Genomic DNA, 17,668 nt, shown 5'->3' on the forward strand with positions numbered 1-17,668 from the left:
ATCTTCACCACCCGCTCGCCTCCCTGCCCCTCCCCCCAGCCACTTATATATATCCCCAATTCTTCCCTCTCCTTCCACATCCGGAAGCAGCAGTCGCTCCAGCAGGGTGTATCCCGGCAACCTAGGAAACACCCTCCAGACCTTTCGCGTAAAGTCCCTAACCTGCAGATACCTGAACTTACTCCCCCTCGGCAGCTCTACCCTCTCCCTTAGCTCCTCCAGACTGGCGAACCCTTCCTCCAAATACAGATCCCTCACCTTGACCAGCCCCACTTCCCTCCACCTCTTGTATACAATATCCATCCCCTCCGGCTCAAACCCGTGATTCTCGCACAGCGGCGTTAACACCGACATCCCTTCCACCCTAAAATACCTCAACTGATTCCATATCTTCACCATGGACTGCACCACCGGGCTCCTGAATACGTAGTCTGAGCCATTGGCAACGCAGCCATCACTATAGCCCTCAAACTAGACCCCTTGCAAGATTCCTCCTCCATCCTAACCCACTCTACCCCTTCTCCTTCCCACCATCGCCGTACCTATCCACATTCGTCGCCCAATAATAATGAAGCAGGTTCGGCAACGCCAACCTCCCCTGTTGCCTCTGCCTCTGTAGCAGAGTCCTCCCCACCCTCGGCATCTTCCCCACCCATACAAAGTCCGAAATGATAATGTCCAATTTCCCCAAAAAGGCCTTTGGTACAACGATCGGAGGAGACTGAAAAATAATCAAGAACTTCGGCAGAATATTCATTTTAACCATTTGGACCCTCCCCGCCTTTGTCAACTGCAGTGTATCCCATCTAATGAGATCAACCCTGGCCTCCTCCACCAGCTTTGTTAAGTTCCACTTATGGAGCCCCGTCCATTCCCTCGCTACCTGAATCCCCAAATACCTAAACCTATCCCTCGCTACAATAAATGGCATCCCCTCTAAATTTGCCTGCTGCCCCAGCTCATTCACTGGGAAAACCTTGCTTTTCCCTACATTCAGTTTATACCCCAAGAACCTCCAAACCTCCCCAGATGGCCAATAACACTTCCCATACTCTCCAGCGGAGCCGAAACATACAGCAGCAGGTCATCAACATAGAGCGACACCCGATGTTCCCTCTGTCCTCTCATAATCCCTGCCACTCCGCCGACCCCCAGAGAGCCATCGCCAACGGCTCTATGACTAGCTGCTCTCCTTTTTATAGACTTGAAAAAACTCTTGCAACCTGTTTCCATAATCCTGGCTAGTTTACTTTCTTATTCCAAGTTTTGCCTTTTAGTCAAGTTTTGGTGCCCCTTTGCTAGTTTCTAAAACACATCCGATCCTCAGGCTTACTGCTATTTGTTGAAAAATTGTAAGCCTCGTCTTTTAATCTAATGCTACCTTACCTTCTCTGGTGAGCCTTGATGGGTTTTTGTTGTTTTTCGTGGAATAAAGCTGGAGGCCAGAGGAGAGAGGAAAGAACCAATGGATGTGCTTGCCATCCTTATGTCTTGGGTTTGCTCTGCATGTGTTCTTTAACATTGGCTGGACACTGTAAGTGAGGTTTGTGAGATGCTGCCCACTAACCAAATGAGGGTGTATAGTTAAGCTTGTTGATGGTACAATTGGTATATTATGAAGCGAGACTGAATCAATGAAAGACAGGTTGGAAAATGGGTACATTTTCGCTGAATTATTGAAGCTTTTAAAGTGAATTATGTAATCATCTTTAAAATGTATATTTTTTAAATGTTAGACATCTGACTGAAAAAGGGTTGAATACCCTCTCAATGAGCTGATTGATCCACGCTAATTACATGATGCCCTGTACCAATTAGCAACATCTGTAGCTCAGGATAACCATTCAGTGTTAACAGTTCTATTGGCTTCCATTACACGTAGGAAGTTTTTAATTATGCAGTGGATTATGTTTTGAGCAGAATTTATGGTGATAATGTTGCAAAATCACGAATTGTTAAGTTATTGTAGAATATACTATAAACAATATTATGTGAGCAATTGAAAGCTGGATTAATGGTTGTTTCCTCATTCTTTGCATTGTCGTCTAATCTGTGGATTAATTTTCTAAGCAGCTTTGAGTTTTTGGTTGCAAGACCATGTTTCAGTACTTTAAGCTGCACCACGGCCAGCAATTAGCAACTAATGTGTAACCTTGTCCCATGTGCTGCACCCCACATCTCTGAACCTATTCAAAAATTACAGTGTGAATCATGGTTCCTCTACCATGTTGAATATTCAGCGGTATGTCGGCTCAATGGCTGGTTTGTGATGCAGAATAATTCCAACAGCATGGGTTAAATTCTCGTTCAGGCTGAGGTTACCATGAAGGCCCTCATGTTAAATCGCCACCAGTCAGCTCTCAAAGGGAAGAGCAGCCTATATGGCCCTCGAACATTCAGACCGATCCTGACGTACTTATGGTATGGGCAGTAGACTTTGACACAGACTGGTGGAGGACTTGATTTCTCATCTTAAGCAACATTTTAATTGAAGACACAACATCCTACTGCCACAAGATGTTTTCATAATTTTCTTTTAGATATTTTTGATGGATAAAGCACTTTTCCGCCCCAAGAGGGTTAATTTTGTTTCTCTCTTTCCTTCCCAGCACTAGCTACTGTTGAAGATTTCCAGATCCGACCACATGCTCTTTATGTACACTCTTACAAAGCCCCAACTTTCTGTGACTACTGTGGAGAGATGTTATGGGGATTAGTACGTCAGGGCTTGAAATGTGAAGGTGAGTCTTCATTGTTGACCTACATCTCGTGAGGTGTTTTTAAATATGCACAAGTCCAATGGTAAAATTGATTTGTTTTGTTTCTATTTTGCATATGGAAGTCTAAGTGTAACTTGCAATTTGAAAGGGTGAGAATGACCAGCCGCTATTAAATGCACTGTCCATTGTGGTACTGAACCATACAGAGCACAAGTCACTGGCTCAAATGCTGTACTGGGTTAACTGAGCTCTGATAGTTATTAAGATACTACCTACTTCCTTCTGTAAAGATACTGATGACGAGGACCCAGTCACATGGGATGCAAGGACAAACAAAATAAAAGCACACTCTATAGACTTGCAGCATTCATGACAATGACAAAGAGTCATTAACAGATTTTTGAAGCTTTGTTAGGGGTGGGGGAACGTGTTTGTTTCAGTTGAGGGCAAGCAATTTTGGAAGCGGGGACAGAAGTTGGTGATGCTGTTGATTTAGTTCTATGTGACAGCAACGACCCAAAGCCTCATATACATCTACAAATAAATTTACGTTGCACAGTGCTTTGGACCAGAAAGCAAAAACAGGAAAATTGCTGCTATCATAAAGCTAACCTGAGTTTTGGGAGACGGCAGAATCCAATCTCAGTCTGAGTGTTGCAGTGCCACCAGGTGTATAATTGCATACATTACCTGGTGGTGAGTTGCAGTTCACGTTATCCTGCACCACCTTGGTACCTCTGCAACATCTTGAGAGCCTCTGCACTGGGCTATGTGGTAATATATATATATATATATATATATATATATATATATATTAAAGTCAGCCTTGAGTGAGTTGTTCGTACAGTGTTGCTATTTTGGAGGTGTTGTCTTTTAGACGGTCTGCCTTCGCAGGTGGACGTAAACGATCCCACAGCACAATTCAAAGAATAGGGCGTTGTCCCTGTATCCTCAACAATATTTATCCCTCGCCCATCATTAATTTATCTCATTGCTATTTGCAGAGCCTTGCTATGTGCAAATTGGATACTGCATTTCCCCACCATACAGATGTGATTATGTGGTGGACTGTGTATAACATTGGAACAAGCTGAGGTTGTGATAGGTATCATAAATCCAAGTTTTTTCTTCTGAAGTGATCAGATTGATTAAGGGAAGCAAAAGCTGTAAAGTTAAGAGGAGAGGCTTAGATCAGCAAACACTGCAGAGGGGATCTTTTATATAGAGTTGCAATATCTCAGCTGAAATAATTTAAATATATTTTCATAAAACCCAAACTGCTTCTCGATCAAAACTATTTGTTTAACTTGTTAGGATTTTCTTTTTTTAATTCTCTTTTGGTCTTAATTTGTGCTCCTTGTGTGATCTATTTCATTCTTGTTTATTTGGCTGGCAGTGACTGAGACAGTGTGGGAGAAATGCTGAACAATACCATCCCTTAGATGGAAAACATTTACAGACATTGACTTCAGGCAATAATGAACCAATCTGATCTGCAATCTGATTTCCAAAACTCAATCTGTTGATTTGGTCCACCAGGGCATTCAGAAAGAAGCAAGAATGTTATTTTCATCACATTTATTCAGCATGGAACAAAATTAATACTTAAATCACGTGTGTGCCAAACCAGGAAACTAACAAACGTTAAACAGCTTTGAAACAAATCTTGACACGTTCCCCTATAAAGCTGACAATTCAAGAATGTTAATTGTAACCCACTTTTCTTTCAAAATAAACTTGTTTTTTTAAGTGAATAAAAATAATGAGAGACTGTTGGTGATGAACACATTTTAGGACTCTTGGAAGCATATAAAATTCCAATCAAAATTGTGGGGCATGAACTCATCCCAATGTACACCCTGTATATGCTTCAGTGGAAACGATGATTTAACGATGAACGAATGTTCCCTGAGAACTCAGCTTGAGTTAGGTAGGCAATAGTGCCATCTACTGGCCAAGTCTAGGTTATTTTGTAACCTGTGGACATAGAATACTTAAAATACACACTTAAAATGTTTGCATAGGAGAAGTTGAGTATTTTAGCAAAACCCATACTGAGTTAATGGAGGAATTGATCCTATTAGCAAAACACACGCTATCAATGTTTGCAGAAAGTTGGGTCCTCCCTAATTTGTTGAATGTTTGTACAGATGTAAACAAATCATTATTGTGGTTGTGCTAAAGTGTTCTTTAAGTATTTAATGCTATACGAATGTTACGGCAGTCATGGTCTTTACCCATGCTCTCTGTGTATGTATTTATATGTTTTATTTCTAGATATATATTATATATCTGGAAGCATATCTTAATTTTTCTCCAGCTATTGGTGGGAGATGCCATGGTTGCTAGCGTTCCAAGAATTCTGTGATTCTATAAGACATTTGGACAGATACATGGATAGGAAAGGTTTAGAGGGATATGGGCTAAATGCAGGCAAATGGGGTTAGCTTAGATAGGCTTTTTGGTTGGCATGGACCAGTTGGGGCCGACGGGCCTGTCTCCATGCTATAGATTCTAATGATGTGGAGATGCTGGCGTTGGACGGGGTGAGCACAGTAAGAAGTCTTACAACACCAGGTTAAAGTCCAACAGGTTTGTTTCAAATCACTAGCTTTCGGAGCACTGCTCCTTCCTCAGGTGAATGATAGATTCTAATAGTTTTGGAATACCTTACTTTAAATGTATTTTTCATGTTTCTGCCAATTTTCCTTTCCTGAGTCTCCAACTTGGAGGACTGTTACTTCCTAAACATGAGAACCCAGAAAACAGAGCCAGATCAACCTTCTATCAGACTGTTCATGAAAAATACAAACAAAAGTAGGAGCAGTCGGCGCCTTATAAACAAGCAAATTTGGAGTGGGAGTAGGCCCCTCGAGCCTGCCATATTATTCAATAATACATGGCTTGTCTGACTGTAACCTCAACTCCACATTCCCACCTACCCATAATCCCAGTCAAGCTCAGCATAGCTCCAAGACCTAGGACTCGGCTCCTCTGCAACTGGATCCTCGATGTTCTGACCCACAGACCACAATCAGTAAGAATAAACAACAACACCTCTTCCACAATAGTCCTCAATACCGGGGCCCCACAAGACTGCGTACTTAGCCCCCTACTATACTCCCTGTACATACACACATGACTGCGTGGCAAGATTTGGTTCCAACTCCATCTACAAGTTTGCTGACAACACGCACATAGTGGGTCGGATCTCGAATAATGACGAGCCAGAATACAGAAGAGAGCTAGAGAACCTAGTGGAGTGGTGCAACAATCTATCCCTCAATGCGAGCAAAACTAAAGAGCTGGTCATTGACTTCAGAAAGCAAAGTACTGTACACACCCCTGTCTGCATCAATGGAGCCGAGGTGGAGATGGTTAACGACCTCAAATTCCTAAGAGTGCACATCACCAAAAATCTGTCCTGGTCCACCCATGTCGCGCTACCACCAAGAAAGCACAACAGCGCCTATAGTTCCTCAGAAAACTAAGGAAATTTGGCATGTCCACATTGACTCTGACCAACTTTTACAGATGCACCATAGAAAGCATCCTATCGGGCTGCATCACAGCCTGGTATGGCAACTGCTCTGCCCAACACCGCAAGAAACTTCAGAGATCTTCAGAGAGTCGTGAACACAGCCCAGTCCATCACACGAACCTGCCTCCCATCCATTAACTCTATCTACACCTCCCGCTGCCTGGGGAAAGCGGGCAGCATAATCAACCCCTCCCATCCGGCTTACTCACTCTTCCAACTTCTTCCACTTGGCAGGAGGTACAAAAGTCTGAGAACATGCACAAACAAATTCAAAAACAGCTTCTTCCCCGCTGTTACCAGCCTCTTAAATGACCCTCTTATGAACTGACCTGATTAATACTACACTCCTGTATGCTTCACCCAATGCCAGTGTCTATGTATTTGCATTGTGGACCTTGTGTTGCCTTTTTATATATTTTCTTTTTATTTTATTTTATTTTCATGTGCTAAATGACCTGTTTGAGCTGCTCGCAGAAAAATACTTTTCACTGTACCTTGGTATACGTGATAATAAACAAATCCAACCCCCAATAATTTTTTACCCCCTTGCTGATTAAGGGCCTATCTACCTCTGCCGGGAAAATATTCAAAGACTCTGCTTCCACTGCCTTTTGAGGCAGAGTTCCAAACACACTCGACCTCTTGAGGAAAAGAAAGTTCTCCTCAGCTCTGTATTGAATGGATGACCCTTTATTTTTAAACAGTGACCCAGTTTCTCCCACAAGAGGAAACATTCTTTTCACATCCACCTTGTCAAGGCCCCCAAAACCTTATGTTTCAATTAAGTTCTCTTTTACTCTTCTAAACTCCAGCGGGTAGTCTGTCTCACCTTTTCTCATAAGACAATCTGCTCATTCCAGGTATTAGTCTGGTAAACCTTCTCTGAATTGCATCCAATGCATTTACATCCTTCCTTAAATAAGACCAATACTGTACTAATACAGTACTCCAGATGTGGTCTTGCCAATGCCCTGCATAACTGAAACCTAACCCCTATACTTTTGTATTCAATTCCCCTCACAATAAACGATAACGTTCTATTAGCTTCCCTAATTACTTACCGTACCTGCATACTAACTTCTTGCAATTCATGCACTAGGTAAAATACCAGTAAAATATATAACTGAATAAAATAATTAAATAGTTAATTAGAACACGTGAAGGATGACAGGACGGGTGATGTGTGAAGCTGTAGCATGTGGGGGCTCCTGGACAGTCACCAGTGAATGGTACTGAGTAAATTATTGGAGCTACAGGCTGACAAGAGCCCGAGGCCTGATGGACTTCATCCTAGGGTCTTAAAAGAAGTGTCTCGTGAGATAGTTGATGAATTGGATTTAATTTTCCAACGATTTCTAGATTCAGGGAAGATCCCATTAGAGTGGAAGATAGCAAATGTAACTCCATTATTCAAAAAGAGGAGGCAGAAAACTGGGAAACTACAGACTAGTTGGTTTAACATCTTGTCATCAGGAAAATGTTAGAAGCCATTATTAAAGAAGTTGTAGCAGAACATTTGGATAAATTCAAGATAATCAGGTAGAGTCAACATGGTTCAGTGAAAGGGAAATCACATTTAATTAACTGGTTGGACCTCTTTGAGGAAGTAATCTGTGCTGTGGATAGAATCCTTCTAACATTTTCCTGATGACAAGAAGTTAAACCAACTAGTCTGTAGTTTCCCAGTTTTCTGCCTCCTTCTCTTTTTGAGTAATGGAGTTACATTTGCTATCTTCCACTCTAATGGGATCTTCCCTGAATCTAGAAATCGTTGGAAAATTGAATCATAGAATCCCTGCAGTGCAGAAGGAGGCCATTCAGCCTATCAAGTCTGCACCAACACTCTGAAAGAGCACCCTTCTTAGGCTCTCCCGCACTATCCCCGTAACCCCACCTAACCTGCACATCCCTGTACACTAAGGGGTAATTTTGTCATGGCCAATCCTCCTAATCTGTGGGAGGAAACCGGAGCACCCTGAGGAAACCCACACAGACACGGGGAGAAAAGTGCAAACTCCACACAGTCACCCAAGGGCGGAATTAATCACAGGGCGCTGGTGCTGTGAGGCAGAAGTGCTTGCCACCGTAGTGCCCTAAAGCAGATAAAGGGGAACAGGTGGATGCACTGTACTTGGATTCCCAGAAGGCACTTTATGAATTGCCAATCAAAGGTTATTATGGAAAATAAAAATTCATGTACTAGGGAATAACATACTGGCATTGCCAGAAGATTAGCTGGCAAACAGGAAACAGAGTAGATATAAATGGGCCTTTTTCAGGTCAGCAAGATGTAATGAAGGGTGTGCTAAGACCTCACTGTTCATAATATATATAAATATCTTGGATGATGGGATGGTTGCCAAATTTGCTGATGACACAAAGACAGGCTGGAAAGTAAGTTGTAAAGAGTACACAATGAAGCTACAACTCCAATAAATTGGTTAAACATGATTTCCCTTTCACAAACTAGTTGACTGCCGTATTAACTTGAATGTTTGGGAGGATGATCCAGTGGATCAGTGCTTGGTGGGGAAACACCATCAGAGAAAATTATTTTCTTTGTTTCACAAAGACTCAAGGGAGCAATTAATATCTGAGGGAATAAAATGTATATTCTGTGATCGTTTCCACCAGACCCAGGTGGAAATGATCACATCCTTGTAATTTCTGTCTTATTTTCAGACCTATTGGAGTTGAGTATTGTTTACCTATTCAGAATCTATATTAAGGGGACCTCCTGCCCCCAGTATGTGATCTGATTGTGTAGTTCTTGAGAGACTGTTTGAGATTTCCTTTCTTTGGCCATAGTTAGCAGCATCCAGAAGAACTTTGACTAATTATTCAATTTAAAAAGACTTGGGCAGTAGTGCTGTATTTGTTGTCTCGGTTTAATTTAAGGAATATTATTTGGCTGTTGAAGGCTTCCATACAAGTACTGCAGTGGATTTAAGCTCAGTTGAAAGTCAAATTGAACAATGGAGTTACAGCTATAGGAATGTATAGCTGTAGACATTCCTAGTCCACATTTATGCTGGATCCATTTGAATGAAAGCTTTCTTAACATCCTAACTTTAACATCTTTACTTTTAAGACTGTTGTTCTGCTTGCTACATTTTTAAGGATTTTTCTCATGACAGATGCACTAAACTTGGTTGGCTTGAGGATAGGGCATTTCCATGACTGATTCCAATGGTGTAGTGGTTATTATTAACCCTGAGGAATCTGGGTTCTGATCCAGCCCAGATTTAAGAGATTAAAATCTAATTTCCCTGACAGTAAGGATTCTCATTAAAAGGAATTTGGTACGGCATGCATCCCAAAAAGCATGCATAAATCTACATAACTGGGATTAATCCGACAATCTCACTCTGATGGAATATAAGGATGACTAGCATGAAAATGAAACATTTTGCACTGCTGTACCAGGTATACATGGCATGCAAAAAACAGCAAAGGTTGAGGAAGGTAGCATAGTGGTTAGCATTGATGCCTCACAGCTCCAGGGACCTGGGTTCAATTCTGGCCTCGGGTGACTGTCTGTGTGGAGTTTGCACTTTCTCCCCGTGTCTGCATGTGTTTCCTCCGGGTGCTTCGGTTTCCTCCCACAGTCCAGATATGTGCAGGTTAGGTGGATTGACCATGCTAAATTGCCCTTAGTGTCCAAAAAGGTCAGATGGGGTTACTGGGTTACGAGGATAGGGTGGCGGTGTGGGCTTAAGTATGGCACTCTTTCCAAGGGCTGGTGCAGACTCGATGGGCTGAATGGCCTCCTTCTGCACTGTAAGTTCTATGATAACAAGTAAATGGTCCAAAGAGAGAAATATCAATTCCAAAATAAAATAAAGGCTCTTAGTGTGGGTGTTATGTTCCACAAGACATGCTGGACTGAAATTGCAGTGAAACACTTTTTGTCACGACCGGAAGTTAAAAGTTCCAAGTGCACCCAAAATTCCATCGCTTTTGTAACTAGCGGATAGAAAAACAAAATGGCAGTTTGCTGCCGTGTTGAATTTAGATATTACTGATGGAAGATGTGAACACAATAATAAGACTGGAGGATTGTAAATGCTACACCCCATGTTCAAAAAAGGGTGGTGGAGAGGGTTAGCTAAATCCAGCAATTTCAGGCCCATTAGCCAAAAGTGGTTGGTGGGGGGACTTTTGGGGCCAGATTGCACCATGGCATTAGGGTGAAATGGGAGTCCCAAGCCTTCACTGCTGCCAGCAGGGCCAGCTCAGTTATTTTCCTGGTGGTGACCTCACGTCCAATTAAGGATGGTGGCGAACAGGATTTTGATGGCCATTCTAGAGCCTCAGCAACCCCACCCTGCAGCAGGCAGATGCTAACCATCTGGTCCTGCTGCTGGGAAACTTCCCTGGCAGCGAGACTGCATCGAGGAGTCATCCTGATGCAGCTCACCACTATTTTACCACCATCTCCATCTCTCAGCCTGTCACCCCGGGCTGGGACAATCAAGCCCTGAAGAGTCAATAATCAGGAGATAAGTCAATTGACATTTGCAAAAATTGAGGATAATATTTGAAAACCAGCAGAAATCTGTTAAAGTCAAATTCTATTTATTGACGTAATGGAGAAATGGGATGAGTGCAATTTTCTCCTTTTTTTGTTATAAATTTAGAGTACCCAATTCATTTTTTTCCAATTAAGGAGGAATTTAGCGTGGCCAATCCACCTAGCCGGCACATCTTTGGGTTGTGGGGGTGAAACCCACGCAGACACTGGGAGAATGTGCAAACTCCACACTGACAGTGACCCAGAGCCGGGATTGAACCTGGGTCCTCGGCGCCGTGAGACAACAGGGCTAACTCACTGCGCCACCGTGCTGCCCCTAGGGGGAAGTGCAATTGATGTGCATGTGGACCTTGAAAGGATGCTTGATAAAGTACTGCGTAATAGACCTGCTAGCAAAGTTGAAGCCTATGAAATTAAAGAGGCAGTGGCTACGTGAATGCAAAATTGGTTGATGGACAGATAGCAGAGAATAGTGATGAATGGTTGTTTTGGTGGCAGGGGTGGCAAGTGTATAATGATTGCCTTCCCTGAGGTCAGTGTTGGGACCACGGCTCTTTTGATACCCATTAATGACCTGGATTTAGGATTGTAGGCCATCATTTCAAAATTTGCACACAAAATGGGGGAGGTATCAGTGCATGCACCAGCTCCGAGTTATTCTTTCTGCTAACCTCTTCCATCGGGCAGAAGACACAAAAGTTTGAGAACAGGCATCAACAGACTCCTGAATGGCCCTCTTATGGACTGAACTAATTTTTTAAAGCATCTTTGGTACAGTTGTAGAACTGTATTCTGTATGCTTAACCCGATGTCTATGTATTTACATTGTGTATTTATAGTATGCCCTATGTTTTTCATGTATGGCGCAATCTGCTTGAACTACGCAGAACAACACTTTTCACCGTACCTCGGTACATGTGACAAATCTAAATCGGCGCGCCTGCGCAATTCAGGTTTTGTTGCATTTTGGGATATTCTGCGTAGGCACCAGCTGTAGAACGGCTGTGCATGTGCAGTTTCTTGATTTTACCATCTTCAAGCTGAAAAGTGGCCCTGTGTACATGTGCAGAAGAAAGTGAAATGGTACAAAACTGGAGGTTAGGTGATCTGAACAGGTGTCCCAGGGAGCAAGACACTGGGAGGAGGTAAGAAGAAGGTCCCAAACAAAGAAAAAGATCCCAGAATAGGGAGTGGGGCTGAATCAGGCCCCAGAAGAAGGTCCCAGGTAATGGGCAAGGACAGAAATCAGAAACTGATCCTGTCATGATGTGCAGACATGCACATAATGAGATACAGACAGGCAGCTAATGAACACAGAGAACAGGATATAACCAATTAGCAGGCAGAACACTTGGGGGTGGTTTCCCACTATAAAAGGCATGAGGCATTCACACTCCGCCTCTTTCCACTGGGGACATCTACAGATTAAGTCAGGGTGTATATATCGCATAACACCTCCAGCATGTGGCTAAGAGCTAGTCTGGTTCAGTCAGACAGAGTAATGACACTTCGGTTAGCAGAGAGTCGAACTCACAGAGAACTGTGCTAACTGTGTGACAGGTTCAATAAATCCGATTGAACTAACTTCAAGGTCTCGAATATCTTTCAGTTAAAGCTGCATCCAGTTGCAGCCCGTGTTATCTCCATGTGCTTAACATGACAGATCCTGTTCAGTAAAGTTGAGAGAAAGGAGCAGAGAAACAGGCTGCAAAATAGAGAGGGAGCAAGCGAGCTGCAGGGAGCAACCCTGAAGCAAAGTGGGCTCAAGTGAACCCTGAAGATCCGAGTAGGCTGCTCAAGGTTGGTGACTCCTTGCTGCAAGGGCAAAGGTACCCTTTTTTAGCAGGGGACATGGCACGGGGAGAAGATCTGAAATTGTGCTTGGAAGGTGAAGTTTGTGGGTTACAACCAGCCCCTTTTGGTGTTCCCCGAAAATGATTGATCCGGGCGAAACCCCTCAATGTGTCACCGTCTGGCTGGGATATCCCCTAATATCACAAATCCGAGTAAGGAGGGCTGACTGACTCCCATGTCTTAATTCAATCCACCCTCTGCTCGTACCAATAAAGGTTTAATTAAACACGTCCTCTTCCTCTTGTGTACCTTTTCCAGGCCTAATAGTTATGTATAAAAAGAAGCCAATTTAACCAGACTTTCCTGAGTTAAGATAGAATAAGTTTATTAACTGCCAAAACAAAAGGAAAGCAAAATGGTAACACATTTATTTACATTCATAGGAATTAGAATTAAATATGTTTTTTTAAATTTAGAGTACCCAATTTTTTTTTCCAATTAAGGGGCAAGTTAGCGTGGCCAATCCACCTAACCTGCACATCTTTGGGTTGTTGGGTGAAACCCACGCAGTCATGGGGAGAATGTGCAAACTCCACATAGACAGTGACCCAGGGCCGGGATTCAAACCCGGGTCCTCAGCGCCGTAGTTCCAGTGATAAACACTGCGCCACATGCTGCCCTAGAATTAAATATGTTATACGGAAGTCCTTGAGTTGCAAAGTGTAGACACTGATGAGGTGTGGCCGATGCAATTCTTTTCAGTAAAATTAGCTTCTGCTGATGAATAGTTGATTCTATGGTTCAGGTGCCTTGTTGTCTAATTGAGAAATTTCAGTTCCTTTTCCCAGCCACTGTATTGCTCTCAGTGTATGTTGTAATTTCTAGCTGCTGTTTCTCAACACACAGCGACCGGCCGACAGACAGTGAGAAAGAGAGAGAGAATTTCCAAAGAATGCCTAAATGCCTAGCTTTTACCCTCAGATGTGTATTACAAGGGGCTGATGTGTGCTCGTCTCTCTCGGTCATTATAGCCAGGGATCTTGCGATGAGCGCGTCGCTATGTCCCTTTGTCTTCCAGAGATGGAAAACAGGCTTAGAATATGTTTTACAAATACCTTGAATTGTCTGGACCCACAGGAAGGGTGTCCAATTGTTCCATAGAGACACTTTGAAACCATTCCTGTCAGATGCTAATGGTGCATTTGTCAGCCATCTTTGGTGTCTCATGTCCATTTTTAAAAGATAAAAGTCCAGACATCCGGTGGTGGCAGATAGGTGGAGGTCGCACATTAGGTAGCTCCTGCTCGAGGCTCTGGTTTTTGGACATTAATGCCTGGTTTCAGGGGCAGTTTTTGAATGAGTCTGTGTGGGACGGTATAAGGAAAGTGGGAGATGTCGAAGACCCAGAAGAAGGACACTAGAAAGAAGGGGGCGAGTCAAGATCCGCCGTCAAGTGAGTTGGTGAGTCCGGCGGGAAGAAAGATGGCGGAGGCTGGATTGCTGGGTGGGGCTGATCCCCTCATGGTGGAAACTCTGCCCGAGGTGATGTCCGGGGAATTTGAGAGTGGACGTTGGTTGTTAGCGGACCGGAGCTTCTGTGACAGGATTGGGAAGGTGATAGAGGAGTATGTGGGGTTTAATTGCACGGGGGAGGTCCTGAAGGCAGTAGTGAGGGGGAGGTGAAATTGTTCAAGGCTAAGGCGCATAAGAGGGGTGGGAGGAACGCCTAAGACTGATAGAGGAGATTTTTGAGGTGGATGGGAGGTTTGCAGAGGAGGACCCGGACCCGGGTCTCCTGGTGAAGAGGAAGGAATTGCAGGCAAGGTTCGACCAATTGTCCACTGGGAAAACAGTGCGTCAGCTGAGAAGGGTGAGGGGGGCATACTACGAGAATGGGGAGAAGGCAGGATATATGCTGGCCGGCCAGCTCTGGAGGGTGGCAGTGGCGAGGGAGATGGTTTGGGTATGGGATAGGACTGGGAAGTTGGTGTTGCCTCCAGAGCAGATTAATAAGAGGAGGATAGGGCAGGGTAGGAGGAGCCGGAGGGGGAGCAAGAGGGGAAGGAGACGATTGAGAGGATGCAGGCAGAGAAGGCGGCGGGGCCCGATGGGTTCCCGGTTGAATTTTATAAGAAAGTTAAAGACAAGCTGGCGCTGCTGACAGTGGGGATGTTTGAGGATGCGATATGTCGGTTGTCTTGCTGCAAACAATGGGGCAGGCTTCCATCTCGTTGCTATTAAATAAGGACATTTGGTTGTATAGGCCCATATCTCTGCTGAATGTAGATGCCAAGATACTGGCAACGGTGTTGGCATTAAGGTTGGAAGGGTGTCTCCTGAAGGTGATCGGGGCCGACCAGCCGGGGTTCGTGAAGGGAAGGCAGTTGTTCTCGAACGTGAGGATATTGCTGAATGTGGTCCTTTCGCTGGCGGAGGGAAAGGAGATGGAGGTGTTGGTGGGGCTGGATACAGAGAAGCCGTTTGATCGGGTAGAGTGGGGTTATTTGATGGTGGTACTGGAGAGATTTGGAATTGGCTCAAAGTTTATTTGGAACCGAGCATGTTGGTGGGGAGTATAATGGAGCTGCTGCAGAGATTCGCGACGTTCTTGGGAGATAAATTGAATCTCGGGGAAAGCGCGTATTTTACAGTCTTCATGCTGGGAGGGGGGGGGGGGGGCTGCCTTTCCGCTTGGTGGTAACCCACTTTAGGTATTTGGGGGTGCAGGTGGCCTGGGTTTAGGCAGGGCTTTGAAAATTTAATTTGACTAGCTTGGTGAGGAGGGTGAAGGCTGATTTGCTGAGGTGTGACCATCGCCCCTTGTCGTTGGCAGGCTGGGTGCAGGCAGTTAAAATGAATGTTTTGCCGTGATTCCTGTTTTATTTCATTGACTGCTGGTCTTTTTACCCAAATCCTTCTTCAGGGGGGTGGACAACTTGATCTCCTCATTCATTTGGGGGAGGGGGGGGGGGGGGGGGGGGGGGGGCTAGGCCTCCCATACTTGCTGTATTATTATTGGATGCCGAATGCGGAGAAGGTGCAGGGCTGGAGCAAGGAGGAGGTGCTTTGTGGGTAAAGATGATGACGGGCTCTTGCTGGCAACAGCGCTGCACCCGATGGTGCCAGGAAAGTACTCTGTGAGTCCGGTGGTGGTGGTCACGTTCAGGATTTGGAGGCAGTTTAGACAGCACTTTAAGCTGGGGGCTGGGTCAGGGGGGATGCCGATTAGGGGCAATCATGGACCGGGGAGGATGGATGCGAGATTTCAGGGATGGGACGAGAGGGGGAATTAAGGAATTGTTCCTTGGGTGGGCGATCGCGAGATTAGAGGAGCTGGGAGAGAAGTATGGATTGGCCCAGGGGTATGGGTTTAGGTACATGCAGGTGCGGGGCTTTGCAAGGACGGTTTCTCCGACCTTCCCGATAGCGCTGGCTCCCTCATTGCTGGAGGCAGTGCTGTCAGCAGGGGGGTCGTCTCAGCGATCTACAGGAGGATCCTGGAGGAGCATAGGGTGTACATGGAGGAGGGGATTAAGGCTAATTGGGAGGAAGAGCTGGGGGCAGTGCTAGAAAAGGGACTGTGGTGCAAGGTGCTGTAGAGGGTGAATGCCTCGACTTATTATTATTCATGTGCAAGGTTTGGGCTGATACAGCTGAAGGTAGTGTACAGGGCACACCTCACAAAATCAAGGATGTGCCAGCTGTTGGAGAGGGTGGAGAATGTCTATGAGCAATGTGGGAGGGGCCCCGCGAATCATGTACATATCCTTTCGTCCTGCCTGAAGCTGGAAAGGTTTTTCAGGACGGTGTTCAGTACAATCTCGGAGGTCCTCTCTAAGCTATGTTTGGGGTGTTGGACCGGCCAGTGCTGCAGACGGGTGCAGAGACAGATGTTTTAGCCTTTGCATTGCTGATCGCTCGTAGGCGGGTCTTGTTGGGGTGGAGGACATAAGAACTAGGAGCAGGATTAGGCCATCTGGCCCCTCGAGCCTGCTCCACCATTCAATAAGATCATGGCTGTGTCTCGGCATGGTGGGGGAATGTGCTGGAGTTTGTGACCCTGGAGAAGGTGAAGTTCGAGCTGAAGGGGCGAAGGAGGGGTTCTATAATTGTTGAGGTTTGTTCGTCATGCACTTTCAGGAGTTGATTACTGTTGAGGTGGGGTGGGGGAGGTTGTCAAGGAGGTGTTTTGTTTGGGATTGTTCGGGGTTGTTTTTGTATTGTGAAAATATTGAAAATTTGTTGAATAATAATACTTAAAAATAAAGTAAAGTCCCATATGTCCACATATTTATTTCACTTGAAGATTCAAAAGAGGAGCTAGAAAGAATACCAAGTGTAATATGTTAAAATATTTGTCATTTGGGTTCTGTTGTCTACATCTTCATATCATTACTTAAAAATTTGGCTTTTTCCCCCATATTATATAAATTTACATTAATCTGATTCACTGTCTGCCCACGTGATTGAGGTGAAGTGACCTGGTTTCTGCCTGTTTGAATAATAGTTATTAAAATTTTAGCCAACAGGAAGGCCTTGTTACTCACTGACACAATCGAGGGTAGGTGATGAGGCGCAAACATCGAGTTCTTAACAGGTCATCTTTTGTGGCACATCTGCAGCCTTTGACACAGTTGACCACATCATCCTCCTCGCCTCCATCACCAGGTGGATGGAACTGCCATAATTTGACCCTCTTCTTGCTGATCTAATCATATCTAGAAAATCATTTGCAATGACTTCTATCCCCAGTTTTGTTCTCCTCCCTAGAGTTCCCCAAAGATCTATCTCTACCCTATTCTACTCCTCATCGAGATGCTATCCCATGGCGATATCAACCGAAAATACACCAGGTTCCACATGTATTTCAATGACACTCCCACCACACTACCTCCCTTGAATCCCTTCACGCTCCCTGATTTGTCATGTTGGCTTGTCAAACATCAACACTGGGTAAGCAGAAATTTCCTGCAATTAAATACTGGGAAGGCTGAAGCCAATGTCATTGATTTCCACACAAATTCCATTCCCTGTACATCATTTTCATCCTGGAAACTGTTGCAAAACCATTTGCAACTT

At 44.5% G+C, this 17,668-nt stretch overlaps 1 protein-coding gene across 1 annotated transcript in view; it reads left to right on the top strand.

Moving 5' to 3' along the window:
• Positions 1-17,668, top strand: part of prkd3 (protein kinase D3) — a 595,703-nt gene that overhangs the window by 332,605 nt on the left and 245,430 nt on the right. The window contains exon 4 of the mRNA XM_072511897.1: positions 2,610-2,741. Within this exon, the coding sequence (XP_072367998.1) occupies positions 2,610-2,741 (132 nt within the window). The remainder of the gene's footprint in view (positions 1-2,609; positions 2,742-17,668) is intronic.

Source organism: Scyliorhinus torazame, chromosome 1, assembly GCF_047496885.1.
Source record: "Scyliorhinus torazame isolate Kashiwa2021f chromosome 1, sScyTor2.1, whole genome shotgun sequence".
NCBI lineage: Eukaryota > Metazoa > Chordata > Chondrichthyes > Carcharhiniformes > Scyliorhinidae > Scyliorhinus > Scyliorhinus torazame.